General features: G+C 40.7%; 2 protein-coding genes across 2 annotated transcripts in view; both read right to left on the bottom strand.

The window, feature by feature from the left end:
* Positions 1-25,400, bottom strand: part of LOC125245430 — a 1,350,402-nt gene that overhangs the window by 1,229,439 nt on the left and 95,563 nt on the right. The window contains 2 exon segments of the mRNA XM_048156021.1: positions 10,110-10,939; positions 24,802-24,811. Of these exon segments, the coding sequence (XP_048011978.1) occupies positions 10,110-10,939; positions 24,802-24,811 (840 nt within the window).
* On the bottom strand, positions 15,470-17,167 carry LOC125245796. The gene is made up of 4 exons (XM_048156564.1): positions 16,742-17,167; positions 16,514-16,567; positions 16,287-16,418; positions 15,470-16,091 (listed from the first exon to the last, which is right to left on the bottom strand). The coding sequence occupies exons 1-4, from the start codon at positions 17,070-17,072 to the stop codon at positions 15,811-15,813; spliced, it is 798 nt and encodes a 265-aa protein (XP_048012521.1). The 5' UTR covers positions 17,073-17,167; the 3' UTR covers positions 15,470-15,810.

Raw genomic sequence — 25,400 nt, 5'->3', positions numbered from 1 at the left:
TTTTCATCGGACATCTTCTGGGCTGTTCTCATTCATTTACAGACACTCTACTAAATACAGTGATAAGTTATATTTCATTGAATAAAGCGCTAGATGTGGACAGTTCGTCGAATAAACATGACAGCGCACCTGTGAATAGCGCTTACAGGATGTAAACAATAGAAGTTATATCGATTTTTATACCAGTTTGCATGCTTTTGGACAAATATTTACTATGGAAATCTTGTATTGGACTATTCCCATGGAAAAAATGTCGATGTCACCATTATACTGCCAAACATTACAGTTCCACGAAACAAAAAGGTAAGGACGCCCCCTCTCTGTTGTTGTCTTAGGAAATTGTTCACAGTCATACAGAATAACAAAAAACTACTATAAAGTTATCTTGATTGTATAATGCTTGTACAGGTTGAATCAGCATTCTTGCATCTTTCACACAACTTAATAAATTTCACTCAACTTGATCATTTTACTTGATAAAATGTATTGTAAACAAGCGATCAATGTAAACAATGTCACACGTGAGGCGTCGCCGATCCTTGAACGTAAAGGGGTTAAAAAGATGTACCAGACAAGGCTGCCCACTATCACTGCAACTCTTTGCACTTTTCATTCAACTCTTGGTAGCTGCAATACAACAATTACATAACATATATGGAATCCAATCAAAACATCACCATCATAAAATAAGTTTGTATGCGGACAACATTCTTTTATATATCACAAACCCATCTTCATCACTTCTGTCAGTTCATAATCTGTTAAGCCATTTTGGTAAAGGATCAGGATATTCAATTAACTACTCAAAATATGAGATTCTGCTCACTGCTGAATTTAACTGGAATTCTGAGCTAGAGAAAGGGCAATAGTAAGTAATCCTTTTGTTTGTTGTTTTGACTAGTCCCTCTTCTGAAGATTGTTTGCTTCCATTTTTCCTTGACCATTTTTCCTGCCTTGATTCACATTTCTGGGGCAGAGGACTGAAGGGAATCCTCTAAGTTTTTCGGTTTACGTTTCTCCTTTTTGGTTTAATTTAATCCTGTTACAGTCTCCCAACCCTAGACTGGGAGAACTTGTAACAATTTAACAACACGTAAACCATTTAAAACTGTTGTTTACAATGAATGTTAACATATATGCAAAATTAATAGACTTCCCTGTTATTTATGTTCTCCATTTGATAAATTTTATTTATGAATTTGCACTCTTTTAGACTCCAGTTTATTATTTTGTTTTGAATGCAAGTGAAATTAGAGAAATTCCAGTATTGAAAACAAGTGTTAACCAGTTTGTTTAGTTCAGTGCTGTTGTTATAATAGTCAAAAACAGCAATAAAACAATAAATAGTGAGATCTTTCCAGCAGGGTGTGTCACTTGTTAAAGATCTAATTAATTTATTGCAATGAAAGCTATCATAAAATCATACCATGTTTCATAGTTATAGTTAATTCAGGGTTATTAAACAGCAGTGGTTGATGAAGATGACTGTCATTAATGTTTGTTTTCCTGTTGATATTTAATCCATGTCAAATTATGAGAAATAACAGATTGTGTTTCAGTAGAGCAGTTTTATGATCTTATCTCATATATCCTGGCTCAAATAATCAGTTTCTAACAGCAAACACTTAGATTGAAGTAAGATGATCTGCTGATGATCCTGTTACTCTGACGATACTATATTTCTCTATAGTATCATCAGTATCATCATTTTCTATAACGCTCTGTATTTCTTTGCGCCCTGACGAAACTTACCAATTCACAAAATTTCCTACTACTAAATTCATAAAAAGCAGAGATTCTAATTTTTGGACCAAAAAACATCTTCACGTAATAACCTTACAATACTGTCTAACACTTGATGGCTGTTGTCAGTTAGGAACCTGGCTTTGCTCTTTGATACCAAACTTTCATTTGAAGGCCATGTTTCTAGCATCTGTAAAACTGCATTCTTCCATCTTAAAAATATATCTAAACTACGACATACGCTCTCAATGAAAAATGCAGAACAGTTAGTTCATGCTTTTATGACCTCAAGGCTAGATTACTGTAACGCTTTACTGGGTGGTTGTTCTGCTCGCCTGATAAATAAACTACAGCTCGTACAAAATACCTCCTTTTCGCGTGAGGCCAATACGGAAGTGGATTAAACTGCAATTCATTGACTGGCCGCTAGGGACAGGCTGCAAAAGAGAGCAGAATCTCATTGAGTCCCATGTTAAAGTGCCTAACTTTACAGCAGAAATAAACATGTTTACAAGTTGGTACAAATTGTGGTTTTGGTCTATACTGATCATTTTGCCCTTCATGACAACTCTGAGGGGGGTGAGTTTTTTTATAACTTATCCGTTTAAATTATATTAAGCCTTAAAGTTCTACATAATTAAGGGCGTGGTCACTTGAGTGACAGGTGATTGCCGCTGCTGTCTGTGAGTCGTCACTTTACCTCAGCTAATTCCAGCCGCTGAATTTGGCATCTTTGCCGTGTTTGTGCTTTTTTCAGAATTAATTTATACAATTATAAAATAATATGGTTTGCTGCGTTAATGGTCGAGACAGATGTGCACGCATGCGGAAGGAAAGGATCGTCTTGGCATTGGCTAAAAGTTTTGTTCGTGAGATTTACTATGACTATGGCTGGAGAATATCCCTCTCAAGACACCTCAAACTCCGACAACACTGCTTGGATATTATAACTAAAACTGGTGCATTTTGGACGCGGGCTCATTTTTTTTGTGAGATATATACAGTTTTACAAGATAAACGCTCCCCAGGTTGTATAATTTCTTGAAGAACGATGATGGAGAGCAGATCATTCAGAAGATATGTGATGCAAACAATGGATAATATATTAATATTTCATGGATTTAATGCTTTTGTGGACAAAAAATACTGTTTTTCAATGGACACTCATGGACATTTTACCCAAGTGCAATGGATTGGATTAATTTCGCAATTTTGGATTCATGGTCACATCAAGCTAGGTGGGCGTGGTTTCAGTAACCATGGCACCTCTGTTTAAACCATGTCCCGCCTCTTTGCCCATTTTCAGTTACCCGGGAGTGACGTGCAGTGACACGCAGCTAAGATGGCAGCGACCTCATTTTCGCCTCAATACTGCTGTTCAGAACTCTATGGGTGACGTCACAGACACTACGTCCATATTTTTTTACAGACTATGAGCTAGAGTTCTTACTAGAACTAGGAAGTATGACCATATTAGCCTAGTTCTGTCATCACTGCATTGGCTTCCTGTTAAACATTGTATAGATTTTAAAATCTTGTTAATTACTTATAAAGCACTAAATGGTTTAGCTCCCCAGTACCTGAGCGAGCTCTTAAAGCATTATAGTCCTTCATGTTTATTGCAATTTCAGAATTCAGGCCAGTTGATAATACCTAGAATATCAAAATCAACCGCAGGCAGTAGATCCTTCTCCTATTTGGCACCTAAACTCTGGAACAATCTTCCTAGCATTGTTCGGGAAGCACACACTCTGTCAGTTTAAATCTAGGCTAAAAACGCATCTCTTTAACCTGGCATACACATAACACATTATCAATTTATATTTTCAAATCCGTTAAAAGATTATTAGGCTGCATAGACTAGGTCAGCCGCAACCAGGAACACTTCCTATAACACCAGATGTTCTCATTACATCAGAAGAAGAATGGCATCTACGCTAACATTAGTGTCTCTGTTTATCCCGAGGTTTACCGTAGTCAACCAAATCCAGGCCGTTTTCAGGTGAGACTGAGGACCAGTGCCCTGACTTAACCACAACGCAGCCCTGAAGTATCAGCAGAGATTGAGTCAACTAGATCATCCATTGTGAAGGCCTCATCGACACGACAACCAGTAGCACAGTTCCTCAACAAACCGTCCATACCGGCGTGATGAATACGATCCTCAACTGGATTAAATAGGCAAGACAAGGCAAGGCAATTTTATTTGTATAGCACATTTCATACACAATGGTAATTCAAAGTGCTTTACATAAAGAAGAATAATAAAAATAGAACATAAGGAATAGAAATAACAGTAAAAACAGAGAATTTTTCTATCTGGATGGATGAGCTAGGAAGTCTCAGGGAGTTTTTTGTTGTTGTTGTTGTTGTTGTTATTGTTGTCCATCAGAGTGGATCTAAACGGATCTATCCATCAGAGCAGATCTATCCATCAGAGCAGATCTGAATGGATCTTCCTCACACGACAGGACTGCTACCTTTTAAGGCACTCCAAACTGATACACAAAGTTTCAATCTCCCCTTTTGCCAAGACACCTCAAACTGCACCACACAGCCCTAATCCCCCCTTCCGGAGATATCTTATCTATGCAACACAGTTCTAATTTCCTCTTTGGAAATTTCCCCCTTTGGAAAGTGTCCTGACTGTAATCCAGAGATATTTTAACCATGCACCACAGCTCAAATTTCCCCATGGTTTGTACCAAATTTTAACCTAATCACAAATGCTTTCTTCCTAATTCTCCCAGCTCTTTCAACCAGACAGCAATATTTAAAATGCATTAAAAGTCAGAATACAAGATGATACGCAAAAGATATAAAATACATTAAAAATGAAATAAAAACAGGAAAAGGAATTTAAAAGAATAAAAAGATAATACGTATAAAATAAAATGCAAACAGTTCGGACATAGCACAGTGCTCAGTCAGCAAATGCATAGGTAAAAAGATGTGTTTGGATTTGAATGTGGCTACTGTTGGAGCACACCTGATCTGTTCTGGAAGCTGGTTCCAGCTGCGGCTGGCATAACAGCTAAAAGCAGACTCTCCTTACTTTGAGTGAACCCTTGGTATTTCTAAATGACTTGATCCTGATGATCTGAGTGATCTGTTAGGTTTATATTCTATGAGCATATCTGCAATGTACTGAGGTCCTAGGCCATTGAGTGATTTATAAACAAGTAACAGTACTTTAAAATCAATTCTAAATGCAACTGGAAGCCAGTGCAAGGACCTGAGGACTGGTGTGATGTGTTCATGTTTTCTGGTTCTGCTCAGAATCCTGGCAGCAGCATTCTGTACGAGCTGCAGCTGTCTTATGGTCTTTTTGGGAAGACCAGTGAGGAGCCCATTACAGTAATCCACCCTGCTGGTGATGAAAGCATGAACAAGTTTCTCTAAGTCTTGACTGGAGACAAAGCATCTAATTCTTGCAATATTTTTGAGATGATAATATGCTGATTTAGTTACTGTCTTTACATGGCTACTGAAACTCAGGTCTGACTCCAAAATCACACCAAGATTCCTGACTTGATTTTTAGTTGTTTGACCCCTAGAGTGAAGGTACGTGTTCACTTTGAGAACTTCATCTTTGTTTCCAAATGCAATGACTTCAGTTTTGTCTTTGTTTAACTGAAGGAAGTTTAGGCACATCCAATTTTTAATTTCATCAATGCATTGGCACAGGGAGTCAATGGGGCTGTAGTCGTTAGGTGATAGGGCTAGGTAAATCTGGGTGTCATCTGCATAGCTGTGATATGCAATTTGGTTCTTTCTCATTATTTGGCTCAGTGGCAGCATATATAGGTTGAACAGGAGGGGTGCGAGTATTGAACCTTGAGGGACTCCGCATGTCATGGATGTTCACTCAGACTTATGGTCACCGATACTCACATAATAACCTCTCCCTTCTAAGTATGACCTGAACCATTTAAGGACCATCCCAGAAAGCCCAACCCAGTTTTCCAGCCTGTCAAGAAGAATGTTGTGATCGACAGTGTCAAGCGCAGCACTGAGATCGAGAAGAACCAGCACTGATAATTTACCTGTATCTGTGTTTAGGCGAATATCATTTATTATCTTTATGAGTGCTGTCTCTGTGCTGTGATGCGGTCGGAAACCAGATTGAAAGTTGTCAAAATATCCATTCAAGCTTAAGAACTTGTTCAGCTGATTGAAAACAACTTTTTCAATGATCTTGCCTATGAAAGGAAGATTTGAGATTGGTCTGTAGTTGCTCAATATGGTGTTATCCAGATTGCTCTTTTTCAGGAGGGGCTTAACAACTGCAGTTTTCAGGGATTTTGGAAAAGTCCCAGAGAGAAGTGAGGCGTTTACCACTTCTAGGAGATCTGCTTCTAAACAGTTAAATACGCTTTTGAAAAAAGATGTGGGAAGTGTGTCAAGGGCGCAGGTTGATGTTTTAAGGTGCTGTACTGTTTCTTCCAAAATTTTACCATCAATTGCTTCGAAAACAGACATAATAGCTACTTTCTGAGGTTGTGATCTGATCTGTTTTACCCCGGTGCAGATCAAGGATGTGCTGATCGCCTTTCTGATATTATTAATTTTCTCAGAGAAGAAGGAAGCAAACTCACAGCATTTGCTGTCTGAGAGCATTTCACTGGGGATCTGACTTGGGGGGTTTGTTAGTCTCTCTACAGTAGCAAAAAGATTGCGGGTGTTGTTTAGGTTTCTGTTTATAATATTTGAGAAGAAGGTCTGTCTAGCTTTGCCTAGTTCCACATTGAAAGCATGAAGAATATCTTTATAGATGTGATAATGGATTTCGAGTTTTGTCTTTCGCCACATGCGCTCAGCTTTTCTGCATTGTCTTTTCATATTTTGTTGCGATCCTATCGGACTTATGATAGTTAACTGAATCATAACAAAGCACTGTTCGCCAGAGGAGAACTGGCCCCCCGACTAAGCCTGGTTTCTCCCAAGGTTTTTTCTCAATTTTAACACCTGTTTGTCACCTGATGTCACCTGTCGGAGTTTGGGTTCCTTGCTGCTGTCGCCTTTGGCATGCTTAGTTGGGGACACTTGACATTTGATATTCTGGCCACTCCAGTTATCTCTGTATGTATATTTTAGGCAACAATAAAGTGAACATATTAATACCCATGCATGTGGTTCAGACAACGCAGTCACTGATTATCTTCACTGCATGTATATTTACAACCAAACAAACTATAAAACACCAGAATGGTATAAAACAGAACTATAAAACTTCCTCTTTTAATTTACATTTTAAAAATAATAAACATATGTGGTTCAGGCAATATGTGCATATAGTTTGCAATCATAAAACACAACTCTGTCTCATTTTGTTAAATGTCAGTTTTAAAGGGCACCTATTATGCCCCTTTTTACAAGATGTAATATTGGTCTTGGGTGTCCCCAGAATGTATTTGTGAAGTTTCAGCACAAAATACCCCACAGTTAATTTATTATAACCATTTGAAAATGTCATTTTTGGGGCCTGTTTTAAAAAGAGCTGTTTTGGTGTGTACCACCTTAAATGTAAATGAGCTGCATATCCCCGCCCTGCCTTTGGATGAGGGCGTAACTTGCATACCTATGGCAATAAACAGTCGTTAGAAGCAGAATGGCTGAGAGTGAGAGACCCGCTGTTTTGTATGGCATTCAGCCGTACATGTTTGAACCGGAATCAGACCCAGATGATGAAGAGACTCCGGCAGAAGAAACACAATTGAGAATGGAGCAGGACGTCTCTGAATGGTTATTTGATACATTTATGTACTTATAGAGTTTTAATCGCGTCCCCTTTGCAATTATGGATGTGCAACACACACACACACACACTGTGATAACGTTCGCGCAATTTTTTGAAACTACAAACACAAATACTGTGATAACGTTTGCTAAGTAAACATACACAGATTTTAATACAATATCTTTAAAAAAAAAATATATATATATACGTGTGGATACACACTATACAAACAAGGTTTAAATTATATACACAGACATTCTACGACGACGACAACAACTTTAGACGCATTTGTTATTGAACTGGCTGACATCGACTGAAATGACTATTTGCTCAAAAAACATTAAATACACTTACTTCTTCTGGAGGTGACGTTGGATCGCGAACAGTAGGCAACGATCCACACTTGAGGATTAACTTTGAAGCAAGACCTGCTTTGAATTGACCCTCGTTCTCAAAACAGTCAGTCAAAAAATGATTCGCGCAAACATAAACGTATTTTGGAATTTTGAGTGGCGCCTTTCCTTCGTAAATAAAATCCATCCACTGCGTTTTCAGTGGCTCTGATGTCGGAAGTAAGTGAAAACTACTATATTCATTATTACATCCCACAACAGAACACTTATGAGACATTACCGGCCGTCGTTGAAACAATGGAGGATGGTTGACCGATCACCGAGGTCGGGGTCTATGCCAAAACCAGATTGTCAATCAAACCACGTGGGTGGGGCTTAGCGCAATTCTACGTCACAGTGAGAGCAATCTTAGAACAGGGCGTTCTGAGACAGTGCTTATGAATTATTGAGATTGTAAAAAACCACTGGGTGGATTTTTCTCATTCTAGGGTGGTTTTGCTCACACACTGCCAACACACATTTATGGTCAAACACCATGTAAAAGTGAATTTTGCATAATAGGTGCCCTTTAATGATCAATAACAGCCATTATAAAAATCTAAGCAAAAGGTACATTTACATTTACAGGTATAAGAAGCTACAATAAAAATTAAAGCAAACAGTTCAGTCAAGCGTTCAAAGTCAGCGCTCTAATAGACTACAACAGTAAAGCTAAATAGCCTAAATATATAAAGTTATGAAACTTTACCCTCAGCCAAAATGATTTTCCAGGGAACAAATTATAGATTAATGAGACCAAAGATTGCCTGTTACAAAAGATGAATTATATCTCATGTTTAACCAATACAGAGTCATCAGAGTCAGCGGCAATCATCAGAAGGACTAGCCGAGGTAAGGCTGCTCTCGGCGGGGTACATGAGCACTGAACGCCCAGTGATCGTCTGGATCTCACAACTCCGACAACGTCAGATCAAATTTTCAAATAGGCGCTTTCTTTATCAATAAACCACAGATTTGATCTTGGTGCTGTTGCTCTGTGTCTGCTGTTGAATTATCCAGGTTGTTGATGAGGAGCGACCCCTGATGTGATTGTGAAGCACTTACGGTGTACAGTAGTACATAGTAAAGTGCTATATAAATGCCTCATTCATTCATTAGTTATCCATTTTTTAATATGCGTTCTTGTCTGTTCTTGTGAAACGTCATCAGCTGCTGCCCGAGTATTGATCCAATTCAAAGGTCACATCTAGCCAAGTACAGTTCAAATCCCCGAATGTGTTCTTGATCCGACTTTAATCGAAGATGCATTGAGAGAGTACTTGTGACAGCCAGGTATCCCAGAATGCCTCTCACATCAACCAGCAACAGTTAAACTACATGTCAAGACATAATAACATGGAGGACACTGGGGGGGTATTTTTCCCAAAGTGAGCCGTCAGCTCCAGTCCACTACAATTTGAAGTGGTTAAGGCCCGGGTATATGTCATTTCCCATTCTGCTCCATCTCGCGCACAGTTGAGTGTGCAAGCCTTTCAAAGATAATTCTTTGCCCTTGAGCGCGGAAAGACAGCGCACCATCAAGCCCCGGGTATACTTCACTTTCCGCAACTGGACGTGTCTCGCGTGCAGTCGTGTCTGTGCATCTTTCAAAGTATACTAAACCACGGATGCACGTGGATCACCAAGTTCGACACGTGCGCAATAAAAAATTTTCTATACTATTACCAGACATCATGTCACCAATGGGACATTTGCTGCCTGAACACCGTTTATCCCTTCACAGTGGCGTATAGCGGATTATTGTTATTATTATGCTACTTTTATTATTAAATTAATATTGCAATTCATTTAACCGACGCACCGCGAGCATAATAAAAGATTAGTTAGATGGCATACTCCTCATTTAAAAAAACAACTTGTTTAACCTTATAACACTCTTATCAGACCCACTAGCGGACCCCTGGGTCGTTAAAGGGTTAAGCTTGTTTGCTTAAAATTTTTGTGAATAATTTGCTGATGCAGGTACAAAAATATGTTTTGTAACTGCAAAAAAAATATAAATAAATAAAACTAGTTGCCCATGGTGCCAACTATAGCTGGAGAGGAGAGATTTGGCTGTGGCTAACTTACACAGAAGAGATTTTTTTTGTTTAGCACATAAAAATGAACTACTTCATTTCAGACTGTGGTGATGTGGTTTCTCCACTGCATGGATCTTCATGTGCATCTTCAGGTGACTTTTAAAATAGAAACTCTTTCCACACTGATCACACGTGTGCGGCTTCTCTCTGCTGTGGATCCTCTCATGTGTTTTCAGATGTGATGAATCAGTGAATCTCTTGTCACACTGTGAACACTTGTAAGGTTTTTCTCCAGTGTGGATCCTCTCATGTATTTTCAGATTTGTTAACTGACTGAATCTCTTGTCACAGTGTGAACACTTGTAAGGTTTTTCTCCAGTGTGGATCCTCTCATGTGTTTTCAGATATGATGACCGACTGAATCTGTTGTCACAGTGTGAACACTTGTAAGGTTTTTCTCCAGTGTGGATCCTCTCGTGTGTTTTCAGATCTGTTGACTGACTGTATCTCTTGTCACAGTGTGAACACTTGTAAGGTTTTTCTCCAGTGTGGATCCTCTCATGTGTTTTCAGATGTGATGACACACTGAATCTCTTGTCACAGTGTGAACACTTGAAAGGTTTTTCTAAGGTGTGAATTCTCTGGTGCACTTTTAAATGGTTTGCTTTAGTAAAAGTCTTCTCACACTCAAAGCACATGTACTCTCTCACACCAGTGTGTGTTTTCTCATGTTCATTTAAATATGACAGCAGTGAAAAACTCTTTCCACACACAGAACATGAATGTGGCTTCTCCTTTGTATGTACTCTCAGGTGTCTCTTCAGCGCTGATGACCTAAGAAATGTTTTGTCACATTGATCACATGTGAACAGTCTCTCTCCAGTGTGAACTTTCATATGACTCTTAAGATTTCCTCTTTGTGTGAAGCTCTTCCCACACTGATCACATGTGAACGGCTTCTCTCCTGTATGAACTCTTATGTGAACATCAAGACTTTGTTTGGTTGAGAAACTCTTTCCACACTGAGTGCAGGTTGGAGATTTCTTGGCTCTTCTTTTCTTTAAAAATGTCTTTTTAGTCTTTGAGCGACTCAAAGGTTTTTCTTCAGGTTTGTCATGATGTTCCTCCACTTCACTCAGTTCTTCACTCTCCTCCTTCACTTCCATCAGCTCTGAAATGAAAGAAAAAAAGTCATTTCATTGTCAGTAAATCAAAATAAAGAGAGAAATATGAAGTTAAAGGTCATAAAATTGAGACGTTGTGACAGACCACTGGAACAAAACATTACGATCATTTTGAAGCATTTCCAACGACAGAATCCAGTGGTCTGGGTGAAGGTATAATGTGTGTACATCTTTTCAGCGCTCCTGTGAAGTTCACTTAATTTTAGAATTTAGTCTCAATTTTACTTTAGCTGCTAGTTTAATCTGACTCCAATTTCAAATGTTTTTACATCAAGATTTACTGAATTAAGACAATCAGCACTGAATGGACATCTTCTGGCTACAGAATTTCCCAAATAGCTGCTCTGCCACCTTCCCTTAAATAATTCTTAATAATTTATAAATAATATTAAGAAAATAAAGAAGACATTGCTCTGAAATATTTTGAGTAATATATTTGATCAATGACAAAATGATCTAATGTGATATTAACAGCCATATTTTGACATCAACTTTTAGGTTGATATTTAATTTATTTTCCTAAAAACTGTGTAATTATTAAGGGCCGTTCACAGCAGACTTCTCCTTCCACTGACTTCCTTTCATACACATGTGAATGTGGGACACCAGAAACACAAGATCAAGTGAAGTTTGCAGTAAAGTGGAATAGATTGTATATTTTCAAATTTTGGAGTGATTATTATTTGTTATTTATGTTTTTAAAAAAATATCATGTCTTATCTCGACCGTGGACGTGTCTGTAGAAAGTTCCCATGCTCAAAGTCTAGACTGACTGCATCTTTAAATGTGTTATTATCAGTGTCCTACATGATTCACTCAACCCTGTTACTTCTGACAAGATTTTTCTCCTTTCAAAACCAGAGGATGTCTTAAAACTGTGACGCCCAGGAAGTGACATCATCTGGGCTCTTTTCTACAGCATGATGGGAGGACAAGAAAATAATCTCAATCCATTGTCTCAGTTTTTACACAAATGAATGACTGCATTCATCAACCCTGTTACCAAAGTTACTGTAAGAAGAGATTTTGCTCAAGTTACACTCACAACCCTGTCAGCCATTCTGGAAAGTTCATTTACTTCATACATTTTGGTGTTTACAGTTTATTCCTAAAAAATAACAATGTTGTAAACTGTATTGAAATTACCTAAATTCTGGAAACACTTTTGCAAACTGTGAACCAGATATTGAAATAATACATTATACATAATACAAATAAATAACTTTAACTGTTTCTCTAAATGTGCAGAAGTGCTTGAATCTTTCTAACATGAATGTTGTTCAGCATTATGAATGAATGAAGAATAAACACCAACCTCTTTGTTCTTCAGTATCTTCAGTGTGTTTCATTCTGCAGGGTTCTGGATCACTCATGTTCTTGGCAGATTTAAACTCTTCCTGATGCTTCAGTGCTCGTCTGATGGGAATATTCCAGCATTTATTGATGAGTGGGCGAGGCTACATTGATGATGTGACTGATGTGGGCGGGGCTTCACTGGTGAATTGACTGCTGTGGGAGGATCTTAACTGATGATGTGACTGCTGTGGGAGGAGCTTCACTGGTAGTGACCTGTAGTGGGTGGAGCTTCACTGACTGAACTACAGATTGGTTGGAGGAGATGATCAGTCCAAATCAAAAATATCAGTTACTGTGTTTGTTTTTATTGGGTTAAAGACCAGAAATCAAATTTTAGTATCTGCATCAAATTAAATGTACAAAAGCGATTTTACATAGAAAACCCATTAAATGCAAGTGTCTATTTTAATGTTTCAAATTACTTTTGTGAAAGTTTTAATGTCCCATTATCATTTAGTGTAACAGATATATTTATGTAAAAATGAAACAAGTTACTTTTTTTACCTGTACTTAATAAAATAAGCTATCATACTACATGTAGTTAAATTTTATATGATTAAAAACTTAGTGTCTTGAAGGATAGTGTATAAATATACGCTATAAAAGTATAAAGATTTAAAATGACAGAGTATTTTGGGCTGCACTGTGGTCATTAAATACAGTGTTTGAATGTCATCAAATGTTTTTTGTGTTAAGTACTTACAAGTTTTGTTTTTTTGTTTTTTTTTGCTATATTAACCCCTTTTTGTATTTCACCCATAAACTAATTGGATTAAGGATTTATATCCGTCTTTAATAAAACAACTGATGCTAATTCAGAACTTTTAAATCGAACATTATTCTGTTGACAGCAATGAAATGAGCTTTAAGTGTCAATTTACAGCAGATCTGAAGACATCAACATAATAAATGAGGTGAAAACAGGAACTATTGACATGAAATAAAGAGTGTTTTCAGCAGTTTCTCTGTTAATATTGATGATCCTCAGACTATCAACAATCATTCAACAAGACATTCAGATCATCAGCAGATTATCTCACACTCTTTATTTCATGTCAATAGTTCCTGTTTTCACCTCATTTATTATGCTGATGTCTTCAGATCTGCTGTAAATTGACGCTTAAAGCTCATTTCATTGCTGTCAACAGACTGAGGGGATTTGATGGTGTTTATGTCTGTTTATTTCAGTATTCATGTTTTTAACTGGTTTTTTTTACTTTTAGTTTTTTTACTACTTTTCTAGACATATGTCATTTTAATGAAGAAACAGAATAAAGTTTGATTTAGAAACAAAAAGTTCTGAATTTGCATCAGTTGCTTTATGATAGATGGATATACAGTTGTGGTCAGAATTATTAGCCCCCTTCATAAATATGATCAAAGATGACTCTAAAAATAAATCTGCATTGTTTATCCTTTTGATCTTTAATTCATAAAATTAGCAAAAATCTAACCTTTCATTGAAGGAAAAGAATTGAAAGTGGAGGAAAATCACATTATGAAATAAATGTTTTTCTCCAAAATACGTTGGCCACAATTATTGGCACCCCTAGAATTTTTTATGAGTAAAATATATCTGAGGTATATTCCCATTCATATTTACATTTTTTTAGCTCACCGGGGTGATCATGAACATGAAATTGTCCAGCCATGACTTCTTGTTCCACAGGAGTACAAACATGAGGAAACACAAAGGCCAAATTCCCTTAATCATTCATCACAATGAGTAAAACCAAAGAATATATTTCTGATGTGCAGCAAAAGATTGTTGAGCTTCACAAAATAGAAAGTGGCTGTAAGAAAACAGCTAAAGCATTGAAAATCCCCATTTCCACCATCAGGGTAATAATTAAGAAGTTCCAATCAACTAAAGATGTTACAAATCTGCCTGGAAGAGGACGTGTGTCTAAATCGTCCTAATGTGAAGTGAGGAGGAGAGTTTGAGTGGACAAAGACTCTCCAAGGATCACAGTTGGAGAATTGCAGAGATTAGTTGAGTCTTGAGTCTCAGAAACCCTAAAAAAATGATCAAACAGCACCTACATCCCTACAAGTTGTTCGGGAGGGTTTCAAGAAAAATCCTCTGCTCTCATCCAGAAACAATCTCCAGCATATTCAGTTGTCAGACACGACTGGAACTTCAAACGGGACCAGCTTCTATGGTCAGATGAAACTAAAAGAAGAGCTTTTTGGCAGCAAACCCACCAGATGGGTTTGGTGCACACATGGATAAAACATACCCCATTGCCCACGGTTAAATATACTGCTGGATCTTTAATGTTGTGGGCCTATTTTTCTGCTGGAGGTCCTGGACATCTTGTTCAGATACATGGTATCATGGATTCTATCAAATACCAACAGATAAAAAATCAAAACCTGACCGTTTCTGCTAGAAATCCAATAATTAGCCATGGTTGGATCTTCCATCAAGACAATAATCCAAAACAAACATCAAAATCAACACAAAAATGTGTCACTGAGCACAAAATGAAGCTTCTGCCATGGCCATTCCAGTCCCCTGACCTGAACCCTAAAGAAAATGAGTGGAGTGGAGTGAAGAGAAGAAGCACCAACATGGAGCTGGGAATCTGAAGGATCTGGAGAGATTCTGTATGAAGGAATTGTCTCTGATCTCTCCTCAGGTGTTCTCCAAACTCATCAGGCATTATAGGTGAAGACTCAGAGCTGTTATCTTGGCAAAAGGAGGTTGCAAAAAGTATTTAACAAAAGGGTGCCAATAATTGTGGCCATTATGTTTTGGAGAAAAACATTCATTTCATAATGTGATTTTCCCCCCACTTTCAATTCTTTTCCTTCAATGAAAGGTTAGATTTTTGCAAATTTTATGAATTAAAGATCAAAAGGATAAACAATGCATAATTATTTTTATTGTCATCTTTGATCATATTTACCAAGGGTTCCAATAATTCTGATCACCACTGTATCCATGAAAATATGAGGAAAAGAAAATGACACAATGTCTCTTTATGCACTTATTTACTTGTGTAGGATGAAGAGATACAAATGAATGATCAGTAACAAGATACACTTAAAAAAGGTATTAATAAACAATTTTTAGACTTACTACTTTAACAAAACACTTTTAAGTCATGTGATATTCATGGGTCCTGTCTGTCTCAGTGCTGAAACTCTTTATACAAACTTACATTTATAGACAGATCAGAACTTATAAATATAATGTATTTTACTGACTTTTATTCGGTAATCTATTGAAAATTCAAACACATTAGTACTTAATTTAGGTTCATATGTTAATGATTCTTCATGATTTTTATCTTAAATCATACGCTGAAGGTTCAGAATTATTGAAATCACATTCTTCAAATCTCCTGTTATCTTAAGGGAAACAGTAGATAACCACTGAAAGTGTTGTGGTTATTGAGGTTATCATATATCCTCGTGCCAGACCACAGTTTCACATAGACAACATCTCCAACCTCCAGGATCAACACAGCTCCATTTGAGGAGTTTGCCGGATCCCTAGCCTTAATATCATGTGCTACAACCACAAAGTCTCCATTCTTAAAAATGACTGCGGTTGATGTAGTTCCATCACGACCATATACAGAGATTCTGAACATGTACGCTCCTTTCAGTGGGGCTGTGAAAATACCTAAATCACATAACAAGAGATACAGAAAAGAATAATCTGTTTCCTGTATTATTGCAACACACTGTAATAGTTTTGAAAGACGGCAGATCATTTAATTCTCTTATACACATTACACAACTGCAGAGAGGTCTGAATGGAGCAGAAGGTTTTCATTACTATAAACTGAGTTTATGACTCCATTTCATTGATAATTACCTGTAATTGGGTTGTAGGCGTTCCCTATGTTTGTGAAGACGTTCCTGTAGATTAGTGTAATGTGAGTGGTAAAAGGACCAATAAATCCACCGCCAGATTCCATCAGTGCAGCTGAAAAAGCTATTTCTCTGTCTGTTATTGAAAACCATAAGCAATATTGTGATATATTACTGTATTACACTGAGAATGTATACACTGAATTTAACATCATTCAAGCACACTTTCACCTCTATTTTCCTTTCTCAACTCCTCCACTTGACTCAGAGTAAGATTTGAAATTTCTGTGAAGGAATAAAGATTCTGTTAAATGACATTTACACTGATTATTGTAATAGAAAACACAATTTACACAGTATACACTCAACATTACACTAACATTTACACTATACAATGTATTGCATTGGTGTTTTACTCAGAGGATCATTGATAAAAGAGTGAATGTTTTGGTGAAGTACCTTCATTTTTCTTGTTCAGCTCTTTCAGGATAAACGTCTGTTGTTCCCTCAGTTGTGTCTCTAAAGCTCTGATGTTTGATTTCTGCTCTGTAACTGTGGCGGTCAGTTCTCTCAGTGCTGCATGGATGTCAGGGATGCCCAGATCACAGTATTGTTGGCTGTCAGTTGAAGCTTCAGCTCTCAAAGTGTCTGTTTGAGGTGGATTCTGTCTTCCATCCTCAGAGCTGATCTGTTGACTGATCTCATTCTCATTGAGTCCTCCATCTACCTGCTGCTGGACGACAAACACAAAGGTTTCCAACAGCAGCAGTATACATACTAAAGCCTTCATTCTTCACTGATGTTTGTTTCCAGCTCTTGCTCTGTCATCCTCACAGCCTCTCATGTTCCTTTATAGTGTCCTGATTTACTTTATAGTGTCCTGATGTCCTGTCTTTTGTACTTGTTTATATTGCTCAAGATAATAAAAGTAATTCAAGTTAATTGTTAATCATAATTAGTGGGATGTTCCAGGTTCAGTAGAAGTTTATCTCTATTCACAACATTTGTGGCACTGTGTTGATCACAACAGAATGTAGCGAATCAGCTCAAAGAGGAAATACTAATAATTATTCATAACTCATTATGATTATTAATTATGAATATTTGAATCAGTTAATATGATTAACTTGATGTAGCTATATTAAAATTACAATCAATAAATCAGTTCATCATGTGAACACTCAGTATTGATTATTAATTCATTCTAAGGGAATGGTATTTTTCATGCCAAAATAATTATTTCTTAGTGTTTACAGTGCTTAAAGCTGGTAATAAAATCTGATCATTTAAGAGACAATCTATTGCAGACAGAGAGTTAGAACCAAATATGTATTGTGCACAATTCAAAAACCCGGAAAGAATCATTACTATTCATTACAAAGCTCCTTTGTTAACAAAGGAGGTTCACAACTTTAACTAACTAGCAGCAATTTAGTATATCATATGATACTTGCATTAGGCCTCAGCCTTTCTGAAGAGCGTCTGGATACACCGTTGCTGTAGGAAGTCCTGAGAATTCAGTCCAATGGTGCTGAAGTTGCAATTGATGTCTTCTGTGTTGAATGAAGAACCAATGACAAACTTGCATGGTTAGTTTGAATCTTAGTGGGAAAGAGTCTTTTTCTCTCCTAGTTAAAGGGGTGGTTCAGTGTTTTTTTCTAGGCTTGATTATGTTTTGGGGGCACAGTTTAACATGTCTTAATGCTTCATTTAAAAAAAAAAAAAAAAAAAAAAAAGCTGTATTTTTCATATATTTTACCTTTTCCAATGTCATATGAAAACGTGTTGGTCTTTGTTTACGTCCAGAATTGATGCAACCAAAATAGCAACAGTACTATAAGTTTAAAAGACATGTACAAACAATAAAACATACTTACAGTTTGAACCCAATAAACAGCAGCTTCTGATTTTAAAGTAGGAACTGCTTCTTTCAGTAAAAGCCTTTTGTGCAAACCCAGCATTGAACTCGTGTAGATTCTGGAATCTGTCTTCAGCGCCGCATCCAGTGTAGAAAATATCACTGATTATTATTATAATGAGTTCTATTATCTTTTGACGCGTCACATCACGTCCGGTGTACACAACTCTTCCTCTAACATTATGCTGAGCGACATGGCCTCGGCCAATTTGTTGTGTGTTCCCGGGGGCGTGTTTTGCAGGGTTTATGATGTCACCAACCCGGGAAGAAGCTCGTTGTAGTCCAAACCGGTCGTTTTTGTAGGCATTAAAGTGCCATAACTTTAAAAGACAATATCTCCGTTTGCATTGAACTTTCAGCGCTGTAACTTTGCAGATACTGTTTATGCTCAAGCAGCAACATTACACACTAACTAAAGTTAAAAAAGTGAAATCGCAATGAACCACCCCTTTAAGCACATGGCTGGGGTGCAGGGCAGGCCCAGGTCCATGCCCAGGCCCATAGGTCTTGGCCTGAAGAGGCCGCCCAGCAGGGGTTCTCTTCAGTCCGTCGAAGAAGCAAGAGAGAGTGGGAGGAGCATTGTGTGCTGGTTCTTAAGGTCCGGAAGAAAAGTCACACCCCTGAGGGTTGACCTAACCAATGAGATGGGAAGGATTTCCGAGCAGCAAAATTCCTCTGTGGGAATTTTATGAGCCCTTGCATTTCTAGCAGGGTGTTTCTAGCAGTTGTTTTGAAGAAACTATTAAACATTTTAATACTGATATGTTGCTCAGGTGTCAATACATTGTCACAGACACGTCAGGTTCCAACGTCACCCAATCACAGCGCGCACATTCTCCAGAGTACTGATCACCGCCACCTGCACCTCATCACTCAACTCATCAACAGCAACATAAAGCACTCACGCACTCAGCACTCCACGTCCGGTCTCGTTCGCATACCCTCAATGTTATGCTTACCTCAAGGACTCCTCCTCGCATACTCACCTGTCTCCAGCGTGTCTCTTCCCTTTGTGTGCCTTGTCTGCTCCGTGAGTGTGTTCCTGTCAGCTCCCAAGTTCTCCAGCGATCTCCAAGCTCCAGCGTGTATCTTCCTGCAAAGAAAAGGACAGTAAATATACCTCGTATTACCTGCTCAAGCCAATCTACAACCAGTTCACTTACCTGTGTGTCTCACCCTGCTCAACTGTGGTCTAATAAAACAACTGTTACCCATTACATCTGTGTCTGTCTCCAGTCTATTGTAACAGAAGACCGGACCAACACCGCAGACCCAGTATGAGCCAGCCCGACCCCTTTCAGGATTTGGTGGATGCGCTCCGGCGCACTTTAACCATCCATCCACTGCCACCCTCTCCAGTTACTCTCCCTTCACCTGCACCAGCGAACACCACAGCTGATGTCAACACTCCTCCTTCACTGCAGCCGTACGGCAGTCCCATGGCCAAACCGGCGCCCTACTCAGGATCGGCGGAGGATTGCAGCGGGTTCCTGCTGCAATGCACACTGGTCCTGGAGATGCAGCCGCACCTGTACCCGAATGACACTTCCAAGATAGCGTTCATCATCTCTCAGCTCAGCGGCAAAGCATTGAAGTGGGCCGATTCCATCTGGTCCCAGCGGGGCACTGTAACCCAATCCTACTCTGCGTTTATTTCCCACTTCCGGGAAGTGTTCGGGAAACCGATCACAGACTCTTCAGCTGGTGAGAAACTCTATTTAAGACAAGGATCAATGTCCATTTACGATTATGCTTTGCAATTCAGAACGCTTGCGGCACTCAGCGGATGGAATGAACAAGCCCTGATAACGAACTATCGTCAAGGATTAGAACCTCGGGTGCGGCTGCAACTCGCTGCATGCGAGGACACCATCGGCCTAGAAAAGTTCATCCAGCTCTCCATCCGCTGCGCCACTCGCATGCAGGCGTGCCTCCAAGAGCACCAGGACCAGTCCCTCTCCAACGTGCTACTCTGCCGATCCGAACCCGTCAGCACTCCAGAACCAGCACAAGAATCCATGGAATTAGAAAGCTCTTGTCTGGCCTCTGAAGAACGCCGCCGCCGCCTCACCCTTCGTCTCTGTCTCTACTGTGGTGAACCGGGGCATGTGATTGCCGCATGCCCCACGCAACCGCCGCGACCCCTGGTGAGTGCCATTATTCCTGCTACTCGCAAAATGAAACCACTCACTACTGTCGTCAATCTTACTGCCGCCAATGTCTCCCTTACAGTGGTCGCGCTCATCGACTCGGGGTCCGCCGGCAACTTCGTCTCAGGTGCCATCTGTCGCCAACTACATATCAAGACCACTCCGACTCCGACCATCTACAAGATCTGCTCCATAACCGGCCGGCTCCTGAGCTGTAAGCGCGTCCGCACCGTGGCTGGACCAGTGACCATTCAAGTCGGCTTACTTCACCAAGAGGAAGCTCATCTGCTGGTTCTGGAGGACTCCACCGCTGACGTGGTTCTGGGGCGCCTCTGGTTGGAGCAGCATAATCCCACCATCTCTTGGAAAACGGGCGAAATCCTGAAGTGGGGCGACACTTGCTTCACTTACTGTCTGACGGATCTGCCTGTTCCACCATCTCCATCACCTGACCTCTCTCTCTGCGCCACGTCCATCGAAAGTCCAGTTGAACAACGCTCCGTCGAAATCCCCAAGTGTTACGCCCCCTTCAGCGATGTATTTTGCCCACAGCGGGCTTCCAAGCTGCCTCCACACCGGCCATGGGATTGTGCCATCGACCTGCTTCCGGGTGAACCAGTGCCAAAGGGTAAGATCTACCCTCTTTCCATCCCGGAGGAGAAGGCCATGGAGGATTACATCAAGGAAGCCCTCGCCCAAGGTTACATCAGGCCGTCTACTTCCCCTGCTGCTTCCAGTTTCTTCTTTGTGGCCAAAAAGGACGGAGGCTTGCAGCCATGTATTGACTACCGTGCACTCAACAAAATAACCGTCAAGTTCCGCTATCCCCTTCCTCTCGTCCCAGTGGCCCTGGAACATCTCCGTGGTGCCACTGTGTTCACGAAGCTGGACCTCCGCAGCGCGTACAACCTCATCCGGATACATGAGGGGGACGAGTGGAAGACCACCTTCATCACTCCTACTGGCCACTACGAATACTTGGTCATGCCGTATGGACTGGTCAACGCCCCCTCCGTATTCCAGGACTTCATTCATGAGGTGCTCCGGGAGTTTCTCCACCGCTTTGTCCTGGTCTATATTGACGACATACTCATATACTCCCAGAGCCAGGCCGAACATCGCCAACACGTTGCGGAGGTCCTCACCCGTCTTTGCCAGTACCACCTGTTCCTCAAGGCAGATAAATGCACTTTCCATCAACCTTCCGTCTCGTTCCTGGGGTATAACATCGACCACAGTGGCATCCGGATGGACGAGAGGAAGGTGGAATCCATTACCAACTGGCCAGAAACCACCACCATAAAAGAACTCCAGCGTTTCCTCGGTTTCTCCAATTTCTACAGACGTTTCATCAAAGGTTACAGCTCCATCGCCCATCCACTCACCAGCTTACTCCGCAATAAGCCCAAGTCTCTGTCCTGGACCCCGGCAGCCACCAACGCCTTTAACCAGCTCAAAGAAGCCTTCACCACCGCTCCCTTACTCGTACATCCTGACCCAGAAAAACAATTCATCATTGAAGTGGACGCGTCAACAACTGGAGTGGGAGCGGTGTTGTCGCAGCAGCAGGGGACGCCAAGTAGACTCCATCCATGCGCCTTCTTCTCCCGCAAGCTCAGCCCGGCGGAAGTCAACTACTCCATCGGTGACAGGGAACTTCTGGTGGTCAAGCTTGCCTTGGAAGAGTGGAGGCATTGGCTGGAGGGAGCCAAACATGCGTTCCTGGTACTAACGGACCATAAAAACCTTGAGTACCTTCGTTCTGCAAAGAGATTGAACCCTAGACAAGCTCGCTGGGCCATGTTCTTCTCCCGCTTTAACTACACGATCTCCTTCCGTCCTGGTACGAAAAATGTGAAAGCGGACGCTCTCTCCCGCCTACATGCTCCGCAGGAAAAGACAGAGGAACCAGAACCCATCATCCCTAGCTCCCTCATCGTGAGTCCCATAACCTGGTCAGAAGAGACCATTCCCTCCTCCAATGCCTCCACGAACACTCCGCCAGGCTGTCCACCCGGCTTGCTCTACCTTCCACGGACACGACACACTCCCACCATTCACTCAGCTCACACGTCACTTGGCACTGGTCACCCGGGGGCCAATGAGACCCTCTCGTTGCTGAAAGAACGCTTCTGGTGGCCAGGGATGGCTGCAGATGTCAGAAGGTACGTGCAGGGCTGTAGGGAGTGTGCCATCTCCAAGTCTCCTCGCATCTGCCAGCTGGGAAACTCCTTCCGCTGCCCGTTCCAGATCGCCCATGGTCACACCTAGGAGTGGATTTCATTACTGATCTCCCTGTCTCAGACGGATATACCACCATCCTAGTTGTTGTAGACCGTTTCTCAAAGTCATGCCGTTTAATTCCACTTCCTGGATTACCCACTGCTATGGAGACCGCCGAAATAGTCTTCAACCAAGTCTTCAGAAACTTCGGAATCCCAGAGGATATTGTCTCCGACCGAGGGCCTCAGTTCATATCCAGAGTATGGAAGTCCTTCTACTCCCTCCTAGGTGTGGCCGTCAGCCTGACTTCCGGATACCACCCCCAGTCGAACGGGCAGACGGAGAGGAAGGTACAGGAGATTGGCCGCTTCCTCCGTAGCTTCTGTCATGACCACCAGGACTCTTGGAACCAGTTCCTGGGTTGGGCCGAGTACGCCCAAAACTCTCTCCGACAGTCAACTACAGGGCTTACACCGTTCCAGTGCGTACTCGGTTACCAACCCCCACTGTTCCCCTGGGATGGGGAACCCTCCAACGTTCCAGCAGTGGATTACTGGTTCAGAGAGAGCGAGAGGGTCTGGGACTCAGCACACCATCAACTGCAACGAGCCCTGCGCAGACGCAGGATGGTAGCTGACCTCTGACGTTCCGACACCCCAGTCTTCCAGCCTGGTCAGATGGTTTGGCTATCCACCCGTGACATCAGACTGCGTCTGCCCTGCAGAAAGCTGAGTCCCAGGTTCATTGGCCCATTCCCCATCATCAAGCAGGTCAACCCAGTCACCTATCAACTCCGTCTTCCACCAGGGTATCGTATACACCCCACTTTCCATGTGTCACTCCTCAAAGCTCACCACCCCTCTGTTCTTCCCACAGGACCTGACGTGGCTCCCGCCGAACCCCCCCTTCCACTCATCCTGGAGGACGGAGCTGCGTACGAGGTTTGGGAAATCTTGGACTCCCAGCGTCGTGGTGGTCAGCTTGAATACCTGGTGGATTGGGAAAAAATACGGCCCCGAAGAACGCTCCTGGGTCCCAAAGAACAACATCTTAGACCCCAGTTTACTCCAGACATTCCACGACAGTCACCCTGAGAGACCGGCACCGCGGGGAAGAGGACGACCACCACGGCGTCGGGGTCCTCGGCCCTCTGGAGCGGGCCGTGGAGGGGGGGTACTGTCACAGACACGTCAGGTTCCAACGTCACCCAATCACAGCACGCACCTTCTCCAGAGTACTGATCACCGCCACCTGCACCTCATCACTCAACTCATCAACAGCACCATAAAGCACTCACGCACTCAGCACTCCACGTCCGGTCTCGTTCGCATACCCTCAATGTTATGCTTACCTCAAGGACTCCTCCTCGCATACTCACCTGTCTCCAGCGTGTCTCTTCCCTTCGTGTGCCTTGTCTGCTCCGTGAGTGTGTTCCTGTCAGCTCCCAAGTTCTCCAGCGATCTCCAAGCTCCAGCGTGTATCTTCCTGCAAAGAAAAGGACAGTAAATATACCTCGTATTACCTGCTCAAGCCAATCTACAACCAGTTCACTTACCTGTGTGTCTCACCCTGCTCAACTGTGGTCTAATAAAACAACTGTTACCCATTACATCTGTGTCTGTCTCCAGTCTACTGTAACATACATCATATACACAATTATTTAAATCTTCAAAATACAATCTCGTAGACACCAAACTTGGTATAGGTTGGTTTACGTTAACCATTGGTTCTTATCATTAAATATATGCATAAAACAGATATCATACAATCAACAGTTTGCAAGATAGTTATAATAATGTCCTGGGATGCATGTTCATTTATAGAACAGTTTGTCTATAAATTAATGCAGGAGAGTCTGTTTTACAGGCTTTGGGTCTCTTTGCCTCTGGTTTTCCACGTGGCCACATAGTTTTGGGCAATAAACCCCAATAATCAGTGATTATTCTGATCTCTGATATATTTCTGACCTTTGATATAGATGGTCACTCCACTCTCTGGTGTCCATGTGCTTATATTACAACAGTTACCAGGTTTACCAGCTTTATGACAAAAAAAAAAAGGAAACGTTGGATATCAATTTACACAGACAAATTAATAAGTGACATTCACATATATAATGTTGAAGACTTGTGGCTATACTATTAAAAGAGTGCGCATTTTAACATTTATTGCTTTACAAACCTTTAAATGTTATTTTTCCTCCACATGCAACAACATCCTGCATCAACAGGTTTACAACTGAATAAATGAACAAAACCTGTTAACCTAAATAAATTTAATGACACATATAAAAACATTAAATATAATTATTAACCTGATTTACAACTTGTCATGTAAAAGAATGCCCTAGATTTATGGATTTATGCACTGATAACGTTCACATTGACTTGTTTTACAGTACCATAATGTGAGCTGTGGCTTTTACCTTTGTCAATAATTACTTACTAATAAGTTCTGTCAGAGAGTGCAAACAATTTTACATTTATACGGCAGATGCTTTAATCCAAAGCATTTTATATTACATTACCTTTTTCAATGCACATTGTTGTACAGCTTTACAGAACATGGAGAAGAAAATACAAAGAAAACAAAATAGTCATTTAAAAACACAAGAAGCCAACAGAAAAAGTGCCAAGGAAATTACTTAAGATATTTACGAAATTAATAATTTAGCAATTTTCCATCTTGAGTTGTTGTCAGCATTACTAATGTAAATAAATGTGTTCATGTATCATTTGGTGGATTGGTGCATTGGTGCAGTGAACTTTTCATGGCGTATGGTAAGCATATCTTGATAAAGATTGGGGGGGGGGTGTTTTTATTGGGT

Source organism: Megalobrama amblycephala, linkage group LG1 (assembly GCF_018812025.1).
Source record: "Megalobrama amblycephala isolate DHTTF-2021 linkage group LG1, ASM1881202v1, whole genome shotgun sequence".
NCBI classification, from domain to species: domain Eukaryota; kingdom Metazoa; phylum Chordata; class Actinopteri; order Cypriniformes; family Xenocyprididae; genus Megalobrama; species Megalobrama amblycephala.
This window is presented reverse-complemented; position numbering and strand designations above follow the sequence as displayed.